The sequence below is a fragment of the Dermochelys coriacea genome, chromosome 11 (genome assembly GCF_009764565.3).
Source record: "Dermochelys coriacea isolate rDerCor1 chromosome 11, rDerCor1.pri.v4, whole genome shotgun sequence".
Taxonomy (NCBI): domain Eukaryota; kingdom Metazoa; phylum Chordata; order Testudines; family Dermochelyidae; genus Dermochelys; species Dermochelys coriacea.
The window spans coordinates 2838955-2855875 of NC_050078.2; the positions used below are offsets into that span (position 1 = coordinate 2838955).

Below are 16921 nucleotides of genomic sequence, written 5' to 3' on the forward strand. Positions count from 1 at the left end.
GAGAAGAGATTTGGATGTAGTGTCTCCCAGCTCAGTGGACTCTCCCTTAGGCACCAGGGTAGTGTGGGTGAGAGGCAGGAAATCCTGGGTGAGGGTTGGCTTTTGCAAAACAAGAAAGTGGTGGGCTGTATAGACCCCACCCTGTAGCAACCAGGAAAAAGTTAACAGAGGGACCAATGCAGAGGGACTGAGCTATGGGAGCTGCAGAACCAGCATGACTGACCACAGGGGATGTTAGAGCGGAAGAGCCCCTGTGACACCAAACCCCGGCATGCAGGGGCACTCAGCCAGTGAGTGTTCCCTGTTCCAAAGAACCAGGTCTGGCTCGGATCCAGGGTCCATTTTACCCAACCCCATGATGTTCTGGAGCGGGGAGGCTCAGATAACTAAGTCTGGCTGGGGCCTGTCTCATCGAAAAGCTCAGACCCAGAGAGGCCTGTGTCCAATGGAGAGGGGCAGGGTCACTTACATTGGCCATTCTGGGGGAGTCACCCAGGGACTGCAGGGTGCTGGAGCAGAGCTGGCGGACCTCGATCTCCATGGTGTGCCTCCCGTCTGCTTCCTCCTGATGTGAGAAATAAGGGAGACATCGGGGAGATTTAGATTCAGGGGAGACTTCCATGACACGGTAACTATTAGTGGGCATGGGGGGGTGAAAATGGGGCTTGAGAGGAAAAGACACAACCCTGGCTGTGACTGTGCCATAACCAGCCCAGGGTCTGTGTGGAGCCAGTTCTAGGCTCCACCTCTCTGCCTGGTGAAAACCAGATCCATCACGGCTTAGTCTCCTGTAGGGTGGATGATCACAGTGGGGCGAGAGAAGAAGGAAGCCAGGGGTCCTGCCCTCCCAGTGTGAGGGAGAGAGCCTGGATGGCAGCCGGGAGAGGAATCAGAGAGAATGGGCTGAGAGGAAAAAACACTGTCTTCTATTTGTCATCATCTTCCATCAGTAGATGGAGGATGCCATCCCCAGTTCCATCTGCTTCCCAAGACCTATTGCTACCCATCGCCTGCTCCACCCCATCTGCAGCTGCCCCTCCTTCCCTGTCCCTTGATCCCATGTTCTGCCCTGTTCACGGACTCCCATCACTAAGGTCTCTGCAGATTCTTACCATGCTGTCGAGGGTCAGGGTGCACTGACGCACCAAGAAGTCAATTAAGGGTCTTGATGAAGAGTTCTCCAAGAACCCATGCGCCCCCATCGTCTGTATAAAATAAGCAAGGGCTTCTCTGACCTGCCAGACCCAGACAGAAACAGAAATGATTTGCACACAGTGTGGAGGGACCTTGTCCCCTCCCAGTCCAGGCTGGGATCCTTTCTCAGTGGGGTGTTTGGTGAAATGCTGCTAGGCAGCCCAGAGATGGGAATGCAGCCAGAGCCCTGCTGGGATTCTTTCCCCCACATTCTGCCCTACACTATGGAGCACTGATGGGTCGTGTGTGTCGATGCACAGGGTCCCGGCGGGCTCTGCATTGGCAGGCAGACATTCACTAGCTTTGGCCGTATTGGCCACGGTTCCAGACTCACCCGTAGGCTTGTGGTCTGCAGGATTGGCCCCAGGGTTATGAACAGCTTCTCTGTATGGTGTGTCATTTCGGAAACTGACACAGACACATGGCAGGGACCTGAGATCTCAGGAACCTTAGAGCAACCTCAATGTCCCTACATGACCCTCCCAGCAGGTTATCCCCAGGGGTAACTAGCTGCATCTGCCCACGCTTGCAGTTCCAGCAGTGATTGTCCTCTCTCATTGCCGCAGCATCGGCTGAGAGGCTGCAGGACTTGGATTATCTACTGCAGACAGGTACAAATGACCCCAATGAGGCCCAGTGCTAAGCACTGCTAATTGCACAAGAGGCCATAACACATCAAAAGACGAGGCCTCGCTGTGGGTCACTTACTGTTGGATCAGACTATCCGGTCCAGAATGAAGAGACTGGCACAGTCTGCTCTTCCTCTTCCTCGTCCAGCCTTCTGAACAGGAACACAAGCAGCTCCACCAGGAACAAGCGAGCTGCAGGAAGAGGAGTGAATCATAATAGGGTGAATCATAAAGGGGAAGGGAATATAGTTCTATGCCTGGGCTCTGAAATTCCACAGGCTGTGATCTCCTTCTCTGAGAAAGGTGAATGGGTTTCTTACCCAGATGGACCAGAGATTCCAGGGCCTCTCTCCGCTCCTCCAGGTGCTCTCTGGGGAGATGACACACCTAAGGGGAGAAAGCAACACCAGCAAAGATAAACTAGATCCAGTGTCTCTCAGGCCAAGCCCTTGGATGGCAGAGTGAAGGGGTGAGGGTGAAAAGGCAGATTCTAATTCCCATCTAAAGAACAGGCCAGCAAGCTGGATCAGTCTATGAGTGACGCCAAGGCTTTGGAGGCCATGGCTCATGTAGAAGCAGAGTTTGACGGGTCAGGAACCGAATATGTGGAGCGTTGGAACAAGGTGTGGGATGCTGATGTTCCCGGTCAAAGGGGTTGGGGTGGGTGGAAGGAAAAGAAACCAAAGGAGAGTTCTCCAGGATCCATCGTGCAATGGAAACAGGATGAGGCAGGGACAGCAATTCCCACAGCCTACCCAGTTTAAGGCAACCGGCCCCGCCATTTGCCTGAGTGATCCCAGCATCTCTTACCATGGAGTGGAGTCCTGGGAAGAGGATGCCAATGTCCTTCCTCAGGGCAGCCTCATCCATGTCCCTCATGGAAGCAAGGCTCTGTGCAAGAGAAGAGACGCAGGACATGGCGATGATGTGTCAGGCAGACAAGCCCCAATGTGTAGAGTCTCCATCAGCAGCTGGGTTACCACAACCCAGACTTGGAAGGAATAAAGTTATGGCCCTTGTGGAGAGCAGCTTCCAACTGGTGCCAGACTCTCCCTTCTCTGGGAGGGGCATTTGACCCCTTTTGCACTAGCCTAGTATCACTTATGGTTGATTCAACAGGATAGTTGTATCTGGCGGCAGCTGGGGTGGTGTGTGCTGAGAGGATGGCAGGGATGGTGGGGCCCAGTTTGGAAGAGCGGGGCCTGCCATGATTACTTATCACTACTGATGTTATGGCAGCGCCCAGAGGCTCCAGTCAGGATCAGGCCCTGTTGCACTGGGTGCAGCACAATGCAGAGACAATCTCTGTCCTGAAGGGCTGACAGTCTAGAGACCCACACAGACAGGTCAGGGATGGGGAGACAGCATCCAAGGGCTCCTCCCTGCCCCCATGCTGGGGTGAGGAAACCACGTGGGAGCTTGGAAGGGAGAGCTTAATGTCCCTTCATGCGGCCTTACCAAGGGCCAAGGATCTGGCCCATTGTCTCTGCCTGCTCACCTCCTACAATGGTCACTTCCAGAGTGTACCAGGGATGTATACTCCTGCTTTCTGGCCTTGGGGCAGCCACTTCCCCTCCTGGAGCCTTGCTCTCTGCAGGTATAGGCTGGGCTAACAGTTAACCCTGCCCTGGGCCCAGGGAGAGGTGAGTGCGTGGGACACTCTGGAGAGAGGTGAAGCTCAGGACAATGGTTATTATTTCTCTCCCTGGTTCCCTAATGCAGCCCATTGCTGACCAGCCAGCAAAGAAGAAAGAAAGCAGAGCCAGGTGCTGGGAATGGAGTCGCCTCTCTCCTCTCATCCACAACACTTGCCCCAGCAAGGGGGAGTCAGAGCATGTTCTCTAGGGCCAGAGAATGGCAGTGAATCTGGGAGCAAGCAGATGGGGAAAGGGGTCAGAGCCTTAGAGGGTCAATGTGTCGTGGGGAAGGCAGTAGGGGATGGGAGTCCAGGCTGAGTTGGTGATAGAGGGAACCTTGTACCATCTCTGCCATGGGCACTTCCCCAGTGTGCTGTGGATTTCCCGCTCTCTCCTCACTCACTCTGATCTTCCTTGGTCTTTCCTCATCCTCGCTGATTGGGGCGAGCTGTCCCCTGGGTGATGAATAGGCCTTTCGCTTAGTGCCTAAAACGAACAGAAGGAAACTAAGTTTGCTCTGAAACTAAGTTTGCTCTTAAGCAAAGTAAGCAGTCATGGGATTAGAAGGAAGATCCACTCATGGACTGTAGCTGGTTAAAAGACAGGAAACAAAGAGTAAGAATATATTTTCGGTTTTCACAAAGAAGTAAATAGTGGGGTCTCCAAAGATCTGTACTGGGGCCTTTGCTGGTCGGGGTAAAATAGTGAGGTGGCAAAGTCTGTAGATGATACAAAATTACTCACCATAGTTAAGTCCAATGTTCCCTCTAATTTTTGACAGGCCACGTGCACAAAAATTTTCTTCTGTGCAAATTTTTGAAGCAGAGTTCAAATTTGTGCGCCATGAGGCAAATGCGCCCAAGCGAGTAAAATGGTTATACATTTAAAAAGTTTTAATTTGCAATTTGTGATAATAATAGTTTTACATCATGTTATTTTATAAATGTCATTTTAAAATACTTAGAAAAAAGAAATTGAACCATTCTTCAGGAAGCAGAAGTTAGTTTTAAGCATTACGTTTTAGGATCTTTCTTATTGACAATCACAAGCATTTATCAAGCACATATTAATCATGATCATTATCAGTCCATAGGCTTCTGTCCATTGGTGTCCACTTTCACATTTCATTCTATACACATGTCCAAAAAGATTTTGATAAACATATAATAAAGACAATTTAATAAGTATGCCATTATGTCAATTTATATGGGTTTTCAGATAGAGACATCATAAGTAAAAAAAGAAAAACAATAGTTTGTGTTTTAAATTTAAAATTTTCCTAAAAAATATCAATAAATGATTATCAGCCAAGAATAAGATATGTAATTACAAAATGCATTTTAATTTCCTTATTGGTTGAAATATCGAAGACTGCTAAACTAACCTTACTGTTTTCCCCTGCGATCTTTTTCATTTGCCCATTCAATATAAACTCTGTTCAGATCTATCAGTCCTCCATCCAGCTGGTAACTTTTAATACACATCAGCATGTCCAAATGATTTACTTGTAAACAATTCCGTAGTTTGTTTTTTAGCAAGTTCATTAAGCTAAAGCCTAGCTCACAGTCTGCACTTGATGCTAGGAATGTTCCTCCAATATCCATCAACTTTGCAAGATCCTGAAACTGTTCGTTCTGGTGAGCAAGTGTCACCATATCCAGGAAACTTAAAACCAATTGGCTTTTGATTCTTTTGGCTACTGCAAACTTGAAGTCATTGTCCTGACTGATTATAACAATCTCTTCAGCAAGAAAGTCTTTGTATTTTGAACATAGGGATTTGACCTGATGAATTCCAAAATTGAAGTCACACTTAACTATTGCTGCACAATCAAAAGTGGACCACTCCTGGACTTCATCCTCTGGAAACCTGTCTGCTAAATGTGCACACAAGATGTTTATGAAAGTTATTATGGAACTGGTATCAATTTCATTATTTTCTTGAGAGCTCATATCTAAGAGAGCCTTAACTTTGTCACTTCATAAGACTGAATCTTCAAGGTACTGTCTTCTGATCTTGTTCAGTTTACCTTGGGCAAGGTGAAATGCTTCAAGAGGTGTAAGGCCCCGTTTCTGGAGCAGCGTGGATAGTGAAGCCAGCTCCGACAAAACATCATTCAAAACTTCTAATGTTATTCGGTATTCCATGGTATTCAGCTTTTTGTGGCAGTATTTAGAAATTGGATCAGTATCTTTGTCTTGCTCAAAATATTCCAGAAGAGGATTATAGTTGTGAATAATTGCTCAAAGTGAAAAGTGCCTAGATAATCAGTGCACTTCATTGAGTGGCCTGAAAGCCACTGACTCACGTTCAGAAGCATTCACTATTTCCTGAAATTTGCATTTTCTCCTGGATGTTCAACAGAACACCGTGTAGACAGTTCTCATTAAGGTTTCGATGTCTCTTATCAGTTTGACCTCTTTCCATGCATCAGAAATCCCCAAGTCTTCCTGGTGTGCAATGCAATGTTGCTGGACTAAGTGTGGAATACCATGTTTCAGCTGAGCTGCCACACCATTGAGTTTGCCCAACATCACGGAGGCACCATCAGATGTGAACATCACCATTTTCATTAGATCAAGTTGGTGTTTTTTATAAAACTCTTTGATTGCAGACACTATTGAAACAGCATCACATTCTTGCAATCGTAAGAGTTCACCAAACAAAGTTTTATAGTCTGCAGAATTTATGGATCTATATTTAAAGTAGAGTATCAAGTATCTGTTAATGGATAGAGCAGTGCTTTCATCAACAGCTAGAGTGTGAAACATTGCTGATGCTATTTCATGCATGAGTTCATTTTGAACAATGCAGTTGATAATTTCAAGAAATTCAAAAGCATAATTTTTACTTCTCCAGCTCACTGGTATGCGCACATACTTTTCCATATGGTCATTAATATCTGTCACGGCGTGTGGGGGAGTCCGGGGCCTGCACCCCTCTTCCTGGGATTCACTGTGACTCTCAGCCAGCCAGTAAAATGGAAGGTTTATTGGACGACAAGAACACAGTCTAAAGCAGAGCTTGGGGGTACAACCAGGACCCCTCAGTCAAGTCCTTCTGGGGGAGTAGGGAGCTTAGACCCCAGGCCTGGGGTTCCCTGCATTCCACCACCCAGCACAAAACTGAAACTAACCCCCCCCCCAGCAGGCTCCCTCGTGCAGCCTTTTGTCCACATTCCCAGGGCAGAGGTGTTACCTCCCCCTCCCGCTCCTGGGTCAGGTTACAGGCTCTCAGGTCTCCCATCCACAGGGAGTGAAACTCCCCTGCCACATTCCCAGGTCAACAATCCCCCCTCCCTGCTGCGTCACACCTCTCCCCCTTTCGAGACTGAACTGAGCCGAGTCACTCTGACCAGTGACCTAGGGAAGTTCAGGGCCCCCTCTCCGGGACAATGCATCCGCTATCATGTTGGCACTTCCCTTCACATGGACCACGTCCATGTCCTAATCCTGCAGGAGCAGGCTCCACCTCAGGAGTTTGGCGTTGGCTCCTTTCATCTGGTGCAGCCAGGTCAGGGGAGAGTGGTCGGTGTACACGGTGAAGTGTCGCCCGAAGAGATCTGGCTCTAGTTTCTTGAGTGCCCACACCATGGCCAGGCACTCCTTCTCGATGGCCGCGTAGTGTTGCTCCCAGGGTAGCAACTTCTTGCTCAGGTACATGATGGGGTGTCTCTCCCCCTTTTCATCCTCCTGCATTAACACCACCCCCAGTCCCTTGTCTGAGGCGTCGGTGAACACCATAAAGGGCTTGTCAAAGTCTGGGTTTGCAAGAACTGGGCCACTGGCGGGAGCCTCCTTCAGTGCCCGGAAAGCCTCCTAGCACTGCTCGGTCCAGACCACCTTGTCTGGCTTCCCCTTCTTGCATAGCTCAGTGATGGGTGTGGCTATGGCGCTAAAGTGGGGCACAAACCTTCGGTAGTATCCTGCCAACCCAATAAAGGCCTGGACCTGCTTGTTGGTGTGGGGAGCGGGCCAGTCTCTGATCACCTCCACCTTAGCTGGTTCTGGCTTTAGGCGGCCGCTCCCCACCCAATGGCCCCCGTAAGATACTTCAGCCATCCCCACCTTGCACTTCTCCGCTTTTACAGTCAGCCCAGCTTCCTGGAGTCGGTCCAGCACTTGTCTAACCTGGGACACATGGTCCTCCCAGGTCTGGCTAAAGACACAGATGTCATCAATATACGCCACAGCAAAACTCTCCATCCCCCTCAGTAGCTGATCCACCAGGCGCTGGAAGGTGGCCGGTGCTCCCTTGAGGCCGAAAGGCAGGGTCAGGAACTCATAGAGCCCCAGAGGGGTGATAAAGGCCGATTTCAGCCGGGCATCTGCATCCAGCGGCACTTGCCAGTAGCCCTTTGTAAGGTCCATGGTGGTGAGGTATCGAGCTCCTCCCAGCTTGTCTAGGAGCTCGTCAGGCCTGGGCATGGGGTAGGCATCAGATACAGTGATGGCATTGAGCTTCCGATAGTCCACACAGAACCGGATCAACCTGTCCTTTTTGGGGACCAGCATCACCGGCGAGGCCCAAGGGCTGGCAGATGGCTGGATCACCCCCAAAGCCAGCATGTCCCTGACCTCTCTTTCCAGGTCCTGAGCAGTTTTCCCCGTGACTCGGAAGGGGGAGCATCTTATCGGCAGGTGTGATCCTGTCTGCACCTGGTGGACAGTCAGATTAGTGCATCCAGGCTGGTTGGAAAATAGCTGTCGGTATGGATGCAGCACCCCCCTGATCTCAGCTTGCTGGGCAGGGGTTAGCTGATCCAAGAGGGAAATTGTTTCCAGGGGTGAACCAGCTCTGGACCCAGGGAATAGATCTACTAAAGGGTCATCTCCCTGCTCCTCCCAATGTCCACACACGGCCAACACCACATTCCCCCTGGCATAATATGGCTTCATCATATTCACATGGTACACCCGGCAGTGGTGCGCCCAGTTCGACAGCTCCACCACATAGTTTACCTCATTTAGCTGCTTGACAACCTTGAAGGGACCTTCCCACGTGGCCTGTAGTTTGTTCTTTCTCACGGGGATGAGAACCATCACCTGATCCCCGGTGGTGTAGGCGCGGGCCCGCGCCGTGCGGTCATACCAGACCTTCTGCTTCTTCTGGGCTCTGGCCAGATTCTCCCTGGTCAGGCCCATGAGTTCAGCAAGTCTCTCTCGGAAGATCAGGACATACTCCACCACTGACTCTCCATTGGGAGTGGCCTTCCCCTCCCATTCCTCTCTCATCAGGTCCAGGGGGCCCCTCACCCTCCTTCCATATAACAGTTCGAAAGGCGAAAATCCGGGAGACTCCGCGGGTACCTCCCTGTACGCGAACAGCAGGTGAGGTAAGTATTTGTCCCAGTCCTGCGCGTGCTGGTTCATAAAGGTTTTCAGCATCATCTTTAGCGTCTCATTGAACCTCTCCACCAGCCCATTGGACTGGGGGTGATACGCTGAGGCCCAGTTGTGCTGGACCCCACATTTCTCCCACAAGCACCGGAGCAGGGCCGACATGAAGTTGGATCCTTGGTCTGTCAAGACTTCCTTGGGAAACCCCACTTGGCTGAAAATGGTCAGCAGCGCATCTGCCACGGTGTCTGCTTTAGTGGAAGCTAAGGGCACTGCCTCGGGGTAGCGGGTGGCGAAATCTACCACCACCAGAATGTATTTCTTCCCCGACCGGGTTGTCTTGCTGAAAGGTCCCACTATGTCCATGGCCACCTTCTGGAAAGGTTCCTCTATGATGGGCAAAGGTCTCAAAGCCGCTTTCCCCTTGTCCCGGGCCTTCCCCACCCTCTGTCAGGGGTCGCAGGATTGGCAATACTGCCGGACAGTGGTAAAGACCCCAGGCCAGTAAAAGTTCTGTAGCAGCCTCTGCCGGGTGCCCGGATTCCCTGGTGCCCTGAGAGGGGGATGTCATGGGCCAAGTACAGGAGCTTGCGGCGATACTTCTGGGGTACCACCAGCTGCCTCCTGACCCCACAGGACTCCATTTCCCCTGGGGGAGCCCATTCTCGGTACAGGAACCCCTTCTCCCACAGGAACCTCTCCTGGCAACCTCTCCCCATGGTCCGTCCCACACTGAGGTCAGCCAGGTCCCTAAGTTTCCGCAAGGAGGGATCTTTCTGCAACTCGGCCTGGAACTCAGCGGCTGGGGAAGGGATGGGGACCGGGTCTGAGGCCACAGCCTCTCTGAGCCGTGCCCCATGGCGCTCCCTCCCCGCCAGGGTAGGGTCCTGCACCTCCAGTGTGGTGCCCTCCCCAAGGTCGGGGCGCAGTGCCCCTCGCCGGCTCTGGCTACGGGTCACCACCAGGGCGGTCTGGGGGTTGCTTGGCCAGTCCTCTAGGTCCCACCCCATCAAAACCTCAGTGGGCAAATGGTGGTGCACCCCCACATCCTTGGGCCCCTCCTTGGGCCCCCATTTCAGGTGTACCCTTGCCACGGGCACCTTGAATGGGGTCCCACCCACCCCCGTCAGGGTCAGGTAGGTGTTGGGCACCACCCGATCTGGGGCCACCCTCTCAGGCCGGGCCAGCGTCACCTCCGCGCCCGTATTCCAGTATCCATTGACCTTCCTCCCATCCACCTTCAGGGGAACAAGGCACTCTGGAGGGACAGCCCCGTGCCCACCCTGTAAACCGAGAACCCTGAGTCCAGAGCCTCCAGCCCTCTGGCGGAGCTGGCCTGGGGTACTCTTCCCTCCTGAGCAGGTGGTAAGCTGGCAGCCCCACTTGCCTGAGTCATCTGCCCCTTGTCCAGCTGGGTCCCTACCCAATTAATCCTGGGTAGGTTGGGTCTGCTCAGTCTGTCCCTGAGCCTGGGCACTGGGTCTGTACGTGGCCTCTCTGGCCACAGTGATAGCAGCTCAGGTCATGTTGGTCTCCTCTAGCGGGTCGGAGAGTCCCGACGCCAGGCGTTCCCCTTGGGAGGGGATTCTCCATATTTCCCCGCCGGGAGGTCCCATGGTGACTCTCTCTCTGCATCGTGGGGGGCCTGTTCTTTTGGGACTCCTCCCTGCTACCTCCGGACCGACTGTTCACAAACATCGGCCAGCTGCCCTGCATGCTGTGGGTTCTCTAGCTTTTTGTCCACCAACCATAGCCTCAGGTCAGAAGGGCACTGTTCATACAGTTGCTCCAGTACAATTAGGTCAAGCAGGTCCTCTTTAGCTTGGGCCCCAGCTGTCCACTTGCGGGCATATCCCTGCATTCGGTTGACCAGTTGTAGGTATGTGACCTCAGGCGTTTTACTCTGACTCCGGAACCTTTTCCGGTACATCTCGGGGGTCAGCCCAAACTCACGGAGCAGGGCCTTTTTGAGCAGTTCGTAGTCCCCTGCCTCCGCCCCTTTCATTCGGCTGTACACCTCCACGGCTTTGGGGTCCAGTAAAGGGTTGAGAAACTGGAGCCTGTCTGCAGCGTCAACCCTGTGCATCTCGCAGATCAACCCTGTGCATCTCGCAGGCATTCTCAAAGGCTGTCAGGAAGCTATCTATGTCCTCCCCCTCCTTACGCTGGGCCAGGAAGCACTTATCAAAGCTCCTTGCAGTCTTGGGTCTCCCCTCACTCACCGCAGCCGGGGTCCCATTGCTCCTCAGCCTGGCCAGTTCCAGTTCATGCTGCCTCTGTTTCTCTTTCTCTTCCCGCTCATGCTGACGCTGTTTTTCATGATCCTCCAGCTCCCTCATTTTCATCTCCCTCTCCCATTCCAGCTGCCTCCACTCCAGGGATGGGGAGTTCCTCCGGGAGGATCCGCTGCTGGCTGCCGGGGTCAGGGTGCCCTCGGTATTCGCTGGGCTTCCCCCAACCCCTCCCCCAGGCATATGTAGGAAGGGTCTCGGGATGTCCTCGGCAGCAGTCTGACCCCTCCCAGCCTGGTCAGACCCCAGGGCCCACGCTGAATCCACCAGGCGGCTTCCCTCAGGGACAGGGATCGGGTCATCCAAGCGATCCCTCTCCTCCACCTGGGCAATCAGCTGTTCCTTGGTGGACCTCCCAGTGCGCAGCCCCCTCTGCCTGCACAGCTCCACCAGGTCACTCTTAAGGCGTTTAGCAAACATCTCCCTGCTGGCCACTCGCAGGCCTGGGCAGCTTTCCACGGTTTCCAGGAAGAACCCCTAGTGTGCCAGCCCTTCTTGAGGTCACCATCTCTTTGCCAGGGTCGAGCTGAAGACTCCTCCGCCCCTGAGACCGCTCGCTGCAATCCCCCGGGGAACCCTGTTACTGCAAAAGTCTTTCTCTCTGGTCACACACTCCCAGGGGTTAACCACCCCCTGAAATCGTCTCTCTCTGAATCTTCAGCATACCTGGTCCCCATCAATCCCCCTTCATTTTACTGTTCCCCAGTCACTTACTGCAGGAAGCGCCGTTCACGGTGTGCAGTAGATACCACTACTGCCACCAGTTGTCACGGAGTGTGGGGGAGTCCGGGGCCTGCACCCCTCTTCCTGGGATTCACTGTGACTCTCAACCAGTCAGTAAAACAGAAGGTTTATTGGACAATAGGAACACAGTCTAAAACAGCGCTTGGGGGTACAACCAGGACCCCTCAGTCAAGTCCTTCTGGGGGAGCAGGGAGCTTAGACCCCAGGCCTGGGGTTCCCTGCGTTCCACCACCCAGCACCAAACTGAAACTAAACCCCCCCCCCACCAGCAGGCTCTCTCCTGCAGCCTTTTGTCCACATTCCCAGGGCAGAGATGTTACCTCCCCCTCCCCCTCCTGGGTCAGGTTACAGGCTCTCAGGTATCCCATCCCCAGTGAAACCCCACTGCCACATTCCCAGGTCATCACTCCCCCCTCCCTGCTGCGTCACAATATCCTGAACAGAAAGCACTGAGCTGTTCATTTTAATAGCCAACACCACACTGTCAATAAGTACCTTGATTTCTTCTGGGTTTGAGCACTTGCATTCAAGATTAATTTGTCTCCTCCGCTTTTCAGCTGGACTTTCAAGAATCATGCTAAGCAATCCACTCCGTAAGGAAGGGTTTTTGTTTCTAAGTCTTGTTACACCATCTATATGAGACTTACTTGACAGACGACGCTTTAAGAAATCCTACTTCCATACATCCTTCCACATTCTTCCTGTTGAAAATTCTCCCGAAGCTCTTGCATCTCAACAATATACACAAACCACTCCATTGTCCTCATCATATGGGAATATTTCACGAAGTTTAACAAGTATTACACTACGTGACTTTGGTATAACCGTGTCTATAGTCTCATCCAGCCATCTGGATTTAAATGAAGTCGCTGTTCTTTTATGCTTTAGACCTCTAGACAGAGACATTTTGGGACTGATTTTTTTACCAGATTGGTTTATTTAAAATTAATACTTTTATTATATGGCTACTATTTCAATGCACTTAACAGCGTGACTCGACAAAAGAGCAAACGGGAGATCATTCAGATCAGGATACCGGAAGTTTGTGCATAGCAAAAAAAAGCGGGAAAATGGTAAAACATCACGAGTAACTGTATGAAGTCCAATGCCTTTGAAAGATTTTAGTCACGAAAACAACACTTACCTTTGTTCATTTCTGGGAAATCTTTGCAGTTCCTTAGCAACTACGGCCAGGCATTTTGACTTATTCGCACGTACTTGAGTTTGTACACAGCCAAATGAACAGACCACAAGGAGATGTGTGGGTCCTGACAGTCAGCATTTCGAACGTGGAACGTTGATCACGTCGGGACAGTCGGGACCCACACATCCCCTTGTAGTCTGTTCATTTGGCTGTGTACAAACTCAAGTACGTGCAAATAAGTCAAAATGCCTAGTTGCGAACAATGTCAGAAGTCTCCCGTAAATGATATTTCGGCCTGGCTCCGACGTAGTATTTCATTTTTTGGGGGCACGGTGTTTCACCGTGTGCGTGGGGTTTAGGATCTGTGTGCACACACATGCGCATAGCACTGAGGGAAGAGTGCTTAAGTCCCAGGCAGACTGCAAAGAGTTACAAACAGATCTCACTAAACTGGGTGACTGGGCACCAAAAGGCAGATGAAATTCAGTGTTGATGAGTGCAAAGTAATGCACATTGGGAAACATAATCCCACATACAAAATGGCTGGGTCTAAATTAGCTGTTACCACTCAAGAACGAGATCTTGGAGTCACTGAGGATAGTTCTCCGTAAACATCCACTCAATGGGCAGCGGCCGCCAAAAGAACGAACAGAATTTTGGGAATCATTAGGAAAGGGATAGATAACAAGACAGATAATATCAGATTGCCTCTATATAAATCCATGGTACACCCACATCTTGAATACCATGTGCAGTTCTGGTCACCCTGTCTCAGAAAAGATATATTAGAAATGGAAAAGATACAGAGAAGGGCAACAAAAATGATGAGCGGGATGGAGCAGCCTCCATACGAGGAGAGATTCAAAAGGCTGGGACTGCTCAGCTTAGACAAGAGACAACGAAGGGGAGGCATGATAGAGGTCTATAAACTCATGACTGGTATGAAGAAAACTACTAGGGAAGTGTTATTTACCCCTTGACATAACACATGAACTAGGGGTCAACCAATGAAATTAATAGGCAGTGGGTTTAAAACAAACAAAGGGAAGTATATCTTCACACAACGCACAATCAACCTGTGGAACTCATTGCCAGGGGATGTTGTGAAGGCCAAAAGTATAATTGGGTTTAAAAAGAACTAGATATATTCAAGGAGGATCGGTCCATTAATGGCTATTAGCCAAGTTGGTCAGGGATGCAAGCCCATGCTCTGGGTGTCCCTAAACCTCTGTTGGCCAGAAATTGGAACTGGATGACAGGGGATGGATCCCTTGATAATTGCTCTGTTCTGTTCATTCCTCTGAAGCACCTGGCATTGTCCACTGTCAGAAGACAGGGTATTGGGATAGATGGACCATTGGTCTGACCCCACATGGCCATTCTTATGTTCTTATGAAGAGCCACTGGGGAGCTGAGCTGGTAGAGGGAGCTGCCTGGTGGGTCAGTTCCCCCTTTACTGGCCCCCCAGCTGCCCGGTGGTGATTCCAGTGCTGCCCTATGGCAGCAGGGCTTTAGCCCAGCGTGCGATGGCACAGAGGCTGGCGTGTAGGGTGGAGCACAGGGCAGTGGCTTATGTGCATGTGCAGAGTAGGGCACAGAGCCTGGGTGGAGACTCTTCTTGCCCTCTCAGCACTGGGGTTTTGCTGTCACTGTGGCTGCCTTCCCCACCTTTATTCCGGCACTCAATACTGGGCATGGGCCTACCTGGATCAGGAGGCTCAGCACAGAAAGTGCTGCAGTGGCTGCCCGCTCCTGCACCCAGGGTTTGTGGTCCCGGGTCTTGTTTTTGGGCCTCCTTCTGCTCCTCTGTGTCTGTGGATACAGGCAGAGGGTGGGATAATTTCCCGCAATCAGGGTCACTAATAGAATGCCCTGGGGGCGACAGGGACATACAACTGTGTGGTAACTGTCTGCACCGTATGGAACCCCTGTCAAGGGATTTCCACCAATTACTGCCCGGACAGTGTCATATTACTTAACACTGAGGTCGGGCATTTTCTCTTCCAGTCCCTTTACAAACATTACCCACACTTGCCAGACCCCAGTGAAGATTGTGTCTTGTTAGCCCCATTATGAAGCTTTGTGCACTGGGATGGAACTTCCTGATGGGACAGAAATAGAAATGTGATGATTTGTCACAGCGAAAGGCTGTTGACTCCTACCTGGGACGGAAGAGTCAGTGGGGCCTGGCTGGCTGGAGTCCAGATTTATCCTGTCTGTTTGGAAAGGTCCATCCTGTAATTCAGAAGGGCAGTGGTGGGATGAGGTGTCATGCGACTGATTCTATGGAAGGGCAATAGGAATCAGAGGGGAACTAGGGTAAATCTGTATCATGGGGGACTCTTCTGGGCAGAATTCCTACTCATCAATAGTCTGAGTCAGTCTTTGGCAGAGATGGTCCAAAAGCCCCATATTGACTCCTAAGACAAGAACCAATATAAACAGATCAGAGAAGTTTCTCTTCCACCGCACAGACCTCAGAACATTCCCACCTCCCTCTTGGGAGGCCAAGCTAGTGCTCTGGTGCCCCGTGCTCTGCATTGCCATGTGGAATGAGACCCAGGCTCCATTCTCTGTGCCAGTCTGCAGCTCCCAAGGTGGCTGGAATTGCTCGAAGTAGGGGGAACCTCCATTTACATGGGGAGGCTCTCTGCTTGACTAGGGGCTTTGAAGGGGATTCCATTGGGTTCCCCTCAGTAAGCAGGACATAACTCATGAGCTGGAGAACCCCAAGGAGCCAGAGACATTGCGAGGCTCAGATGGAGGTAGATGCAAAGAGCTGCAGCACTGAAATGTGGGATCCCCCTTCCTTGGTGGTACCTCTCCTCTTCCTTGGGATTCAGCAAGGTGGCTCAATCCCCATTTGGCTCCATGAGGTATCTGAGTTTATGAGGTGTGTTCGGACCAAGAAGTGAACTCTTCGGGCCCACCTCACTGCACAGCCACCAAACCAGCAGTGCTTGAGACAGCATCTGATCACCACTCACAAAGCCATTTGTAATAGATGTGTGAAAACCATGGGCATCTCAGTCACGAAAAATGCATTGGCGCCTGTTACCAGGAATGGCATGTGTGGAGCTCAGTAGCACCCACAATTCCAGCCCTAGCCGTGGTCGCTTGACACACAGTGAGCCAGTTACAGATCACAATGATCGATTGCACAAGCAGTCACACTGCAACTGCTTGGGTCACTGCTGCAACCGTGCACACCAGTGAAGAAGCAGGTGTGGACATCTTTCTGAATTTTCAGGCTGATGAAACATTTACTTTCATAATAACAGTTGTGATTCTCTAATATAGCACCCTGCGTTAATATACCACTGTTCACCCAGAAGGATCCCACGGGAATTATACTGTTTGCACAAACTAGAACTAACCATTCTGTTAGTTTATGTGTCATTATATAATGCCTGCATCTGTAAGTTTCACTCCATGCATCCAAAGAAGTGGGGGGTTTTACCTGTGAAAGCTTATGCCCAAATCAATCTGTTCGTCTTTAAGGTGCCACCGAACTCTTTGTTGTTTTCATGGATCCAGACTAACACGGCTCCCCCCAATACTAAACATTATGTTGATTTTGTGAAAGACATTACAGATGACCAGCAACTTTGGCCTTGGAAAGGAATTCTGGCTGTGTATCACGCCGCTTTCTGCCTACCTGGACCAGGAGACTGTGTGTCAGGTGGCTTGCCATCTCTGGCTGACACTGCAGTCTCTTGCACTGCTGTGTCTGTCACTAGAAGAGAAGGGTTAAATTTCTCCATTAAAGGTCTCTGGTTGGACCCTCAGGGGAATGATCTGAATGATAGTGCTGAGGGGAGGGGAGTTTTCTGTACCCAAAGCAGCAGGTTCCAGTCCTCTTGTGACACTTCAATGAACCTGATTTCACTGAGTAACAAATACAGTCACACTCTGGGTCACCAAAGAACTTTCTCAGTTACAG

At 51.1% G+C, this 16921-nt stretch overlaps 1 protein-coding gene across 1 annotated transcript in view; it reads right to left on the bottom strand.

Annotated features, from left to right (window-relative positions):
• The window catches only part of LOC122458041 (maestro heat-like repeat-containing protein family member 1), a 38555-nt gene that overhangs the window by 16097 nt on the left and 5537 nt on the right, over positions 1-16921 (bottom strand). Inside the window, 12 exon segments of the mRNA XM_043504848.1 lie at positions 470-565; positions 1113-1235; positions 1529-1602; positions 1903-1947; positions 1950-2015; positions 2144-2210; positions 2634-2714; positions 3864-3946; positions 14683-14790; positions 15141-15215; positions 15345-15398; positions 16637-16708. Coding sequence (XP_043360783.1) covers positions 470-565; positions 1113-1235; positions 1529-1602; positions 1903-1947; positions 1950-2015; positions 2144-2210; positions 2634-2714; positions 3864-3946; positions 14683-14790; positions 15141-15215; positions 15345-15398; positions 16637-16708 — 944 coding nt within the window.